This window comes from Polistes dominula, unplaced genomic scaffold (genome assembly GCF_049000335.1).
Source record: "Polistes dominula isolate Pdom_NZ unplaced genomic scaffold, Pdom_raw_medaka contig_32, whole genome shotgun sequence".
Taxonomy (NCBI): domain Eukaryota; kingdom Metazoa; phylum Arthropoda; class Insecta; order Hymenoptera; family Vespidae; genus Polistes; species Polistes dominula.
Genome location: NW_028300880.1, coordinates 3,510,832 through 3,515,390, shown reverse-complemented (window position 1 = coordinate 3,515,390; position 4,559 = coordinate 3,510,832). Strand labels below are relative to the sequence as shown.

General features: G+C 38.1%; 1 protein-coding gene across 1 annotated transcript; it reads right to left on the bottom strand.

Annotated features, from left to right (window-relative positions):
- Nucleotides 1-3,469: 3,469 nt before the first annotated feature.
- LOC107073461 (protein CFDP2-like) lies at nucleotides 3,470-4,228 on the bottom strand. Its single transcript, XM_015334139.2, has one exon. It carries the CDS (start codon nucleotides 4,226-4,228, stop codon nucleotides 3,470-3,472), a length of 759 nt encoding a protein of 252 aa, XP_015189625.2.
- Between the last annotated feature and the right edge of the window lie 331 nt (nucleotides 4,229-4,559).

Here is a 4,559-nt window from a genome sequence, read left to right as displayed (position 1 = left end):
TGTTTGTGTGTGACTGCATACTACGAAGCGTTGACACATATTATTTAGAAACTAAAACTGTTTGTAAGTAGGAGCGATAGAAGGGTAGAAGAATAAACTCAGATAAGCTTTAGGTAGGCGACAAAAGAATAAGGTACAAATAAACCGACGGTCGAAATAAAGAAAGAAAGTGTATAGTCTGCTTTGTAAGTTGTGTAAGTTTTTTCATCATTCCATTTTTAGTGCTTGAATTTGGAAAAGTGTAGTTTTTATCAGCTGTTCAACCCAGAGATCATACCGGTGCTATCTGTTATATATGGTACGAATGTTATAATAAATAAATAATATAATTATCTTATTCTTGATACTCTGCATTTAACTCACTCTCTCGTAGCTTGGTTTTAAGAATGTTTAGCTTCTAACACCTTTGATCTGCACACATGATATGTTTTTGTTTCTTTTTTCGAATAGGTCACCCGTCTACCTTAATAATCGTATCTACAGTAGTAGACTTTAGTAATCTGAAATAAATAGATAATTTAACGTAATTATACTTCATGTAAATAATAAACTTTTTTTATTGCCTTTACAAAATTATAAATTACAATATAATTAATAGTAAAAAAGCTTGAAAATACAAATATATACTTAATAATACATAGAATATTAATAATACAAATATAATTTAACAACTTATATAATACAGTCATCGTAAACTTATGCAAGAATTACATTTATAATTATTCAAAAGTAGTCTCTTTTCTTTATAACGACCAAATGTATTATGCTTTACTTATGACAATGACTTATTTGTATGTTTATTTTAAAACCTATAACTAAAGATCAGAGAATGGTTAGTAAAAACTGCTTATATCCTAAACAAGGTATTTTGATTACAATTATATGTACCAATAATAAAGAAAAGATATTTATTATTATTAATTGGTATTAGGAATTCGAAAGTTCATTGCCGCAAATACCAAATCTCGCCATTGTTCCCGTCCCTGAGCGCGATTCTTTCATTTGCGGTCTTCGTATCCTATTTCATTCATGTCTCTTCTAATATTATCCTTCCATCTACATCTCGGTCTACCTAGTGGTCTTTTCCCGTTTGGTATACCGACCAATATTTTGTGCGCTGTTCGATCCTCCCCCATGCGCGCCACATGATCAGCCCATCTTAATCGGCCTGATTTTACGACATTAATAATCTCCGGTTTGTTATACAATCGATGTACGTCTACGTTATGGAGTTTTCTCCATTCCTGATTTTTAATAGCCTAGACAGAAACTGGACGACCAAAGTTCCAGTACTAGGCCTATTCTGAACTCTATCAGTTACCATATATTTGGTTTTTTCCGCTCTTATTTGTTGTTATGACCAAAGATTCTTCAATGAAAATTCCTCTGATCATAGATTGTATGCTATGAAGTGGAGAATAAGGGTTAGGTTAAGATGTAAAATAAAACACGTGATTGAGCCAACCAAAGAAACAATGCCTTTTTTATTGGCTCGTCAGGGAAAAGCCTTGCGGCATAAAAACCCTGAATGTATTTTAATTATAACAAGAAAAGTCTACCACGTGGGAAAAATACCGTTGATAGAAATTATAATAATAGAAAGATCTCACCTCTCGCTCTCCTGAATTATAGCAATCACGACCTTAAGGGTTGTGATGTCGAATAGGCTTGCCTTCACAAGACTTAAAGATTAAGGTGATCTTTTCGTTGTCCTTTGTGAATTCTTAAAGCCTTTTGTCCACTGTGGCCTCTATAATCCTTGAAGATGTGTATTCGTAAGCGTCCGGTAAAGAACTAGAAAGAATGTCCCATTGTACTGGCCCAGCAGGGCGTACGCACTAGGGGAGGGAGAAGTGGGGAGGCGAGAGGTGGGGGTAGCTAGAGGGGCGCTTCGGTAGTTACTGGTGGTTGATCGATGCTCACGATGAGTATCGATCTAGAATCTTGATGGAGGTGGACGCGCGCGAATTTTGAATACTGCTAATTACCGTATGATTCTTTCGGATCGTACATTTGCAGTCCCAGATCTTTAGAATTATCTATTAATATTTTCGCGTTATTAATTAATGACTCTTCATTGTCCCCTAACAAAGCAATATCGTCCGCGTATGTCAACAATTGTGTTGTCCCGTTCAACTGTAGACCATCATTACTTTTCTGCAGTTTTTGACAGCGAATTCCAGTACTAAATTGAAAAAAAGGGTGGCAATGCGTTCCCCTATTTTAACCCGCTATAGATATTAAAATCTTCCGACATTTGGTTACCTATCTCAGGGCTAAAGACCCCTAGTTTCCTTTAGGCGAAGTTGAACAAGGTTGACGAATTTTCTTTGTATCCCCTGTCGTATTAGGATTTCGAGCATTCTTTCTCGTTTTACTGAGACGTACGCTTTTTGAAAATCTATATAAAGTTGATGTACTGGCTGTTTAAATTCCCATTTTTTTTCTAAGATCTGCCGAATAGCAAAAATTTGGTCTGTAGTCGATCTATTTCTCCTAAAACCGCACTGGTGATCTCCTATTATCTCGTCCGCATACGGTACTATGCTAGCTAGTAAGATGTTTGATAGTATTTTGTAACACGTCGGTAAAAGTGAAATACACCGGTAATTATTACAATCAATTTTGTCTCCCTTTTAAAAAATTAGGATTATAATCGACTCTTCCCATTGTTCCGGCAATGTTTCCTTGCTTCATATTAATTTTATTAGCTCAAAAATTTCTTCTATCAATCTATTTCCCCCCCCCCCCATTTTATTAGCTCCACAGGAATCGAGTCGTTACTCGGTGATTTATGATTTTTTAGTTTTTTAATCGCGCTTTTTACCTCTAATATAGTTGATTCACTAACCATAGGTTCTGCCGTATGGAACTCGAAATTCTTAGTTTTCCGGTCGTTCTCAGATTCTAAATTTCATAATCGATCAAAATAATTTGTCCACGTGTTCAAAATTCTCGCTGTATCCGAAACTAAATTGTTGTTCGCATCTTTCACTAGATCCGCCCTAGCTTGGAATCCCTTTTGGAGTCTATTTATCCCCGCATACATACTAGGGACGTTACTGCTTTGGCAATTTTTATCAATTTCTTCAACTTTTCGTTTTAAAAAGTGTCTCTTTTTGTTCCTTATTAAATTGTGTGTCGTTTGCCTAATACTCTAAAATTTGTCCCGGGTTAGATCCGTGTTTTGAGTCAGCCACGAGATACATGCTTAGTTTCGGACATTGATGGCTAACTCGCTTTCTTCGTCGAACCATGGTTTGTTATTGTGCCTTTTGCAAAAACCAACGATAGCTTTCGTCGATTTGACCATCGCGTTGCGTATTTTTTCCCATTTTTTATCCGTACTTTCGTCTGCTTCGTCAATTTTCTTTGCAGACACGAGTCTTTTCGTTACTTCGGCCGCGTACTTTATTCAGTTTTCTCCTTCGATAATCTTTTCTACGTTTATCCATTTATTTCCTATCCGCTATCCATTGATCTTATTTACGGAAAGCCGTTCCCTCATCCTAGCAATAACCAAAAAATGATCCGAATCACAATCCGCCCCCCTGTACGACTTAACATCTAGTAAGTTCGTGTATCTTTGTTTATCTGCCTGAACGTGATCTATTTGGTTAAGCGTATTTCCGTCCGGGGAAATCCAAGTTTGTTTATGGATGTTTTTATGTTTAAAAAACGTACTTTTAACGATGAGATTTTTCCCGGTCGCAAAGTTAACTACCCTTACTCCGTTATCGTTACTTTCCTTATGAAGACTCCCGAACTCAATCGTTGGTCTAAAAAATTCTACTTTACTGATTTTCGCGTTAAAATCTCCTACGACTATCTTCATGTAATCTTTCGGCAATTGATCCACGACGCGCTCAAGTTCCTCGTAGAACCCGTCTTTAACTTCGTCCTCTTTATCTTCCGTCGGCGCGTGCACATTAATAATCGCAACCTTGTACCATCGCCCCTGTAATGCGATCAGTCCTAACCTTTCATTTATAAACCTAATGTCTTTTACCGCGGATAGTATTATTTTCCTAATCATGAACCCGACACCGAAACTATGGATCTCCGACCCCCCACAGTAAAGCGTATACGCTCCCGCGTTGACCGAATCTTCCTCGGCCCATCTAGTTTCTTGTAGCGCGACGATTTCTACCCCGTACTTCTCTACCTCCCCGACCATCACCTGAGGCGCCCCAGGTCTGAACAGGCTTCGCACGTTCCAGGTGCCCATTTTAAAGTCCCTTCTGTTTTTTGACTTTACCCGACACGAATTCCCCTAGGTAGTCCCCACCCGGAGATCCGAACGGGGGACTAGTTTATCTCCGGAAAATTTTACCCTACTAGAATTCATGGCAGTTTTATTTGTTTCTTGATAAAGTCTTTTTACGGATTAGGGTAATCAGACCTACGCCCAACCCCCGAACAGGAGGGCCAATTCCAAGTCGGCTATTCACGACTGTTTATTCAATTTATTCGCAACTAACCTCCGTCCCTATGCAGGACCAAGAGACCTTTTCTCTATCCGCAACCTGAGGACACGCTGTGTCGTGGTGACTGGGACC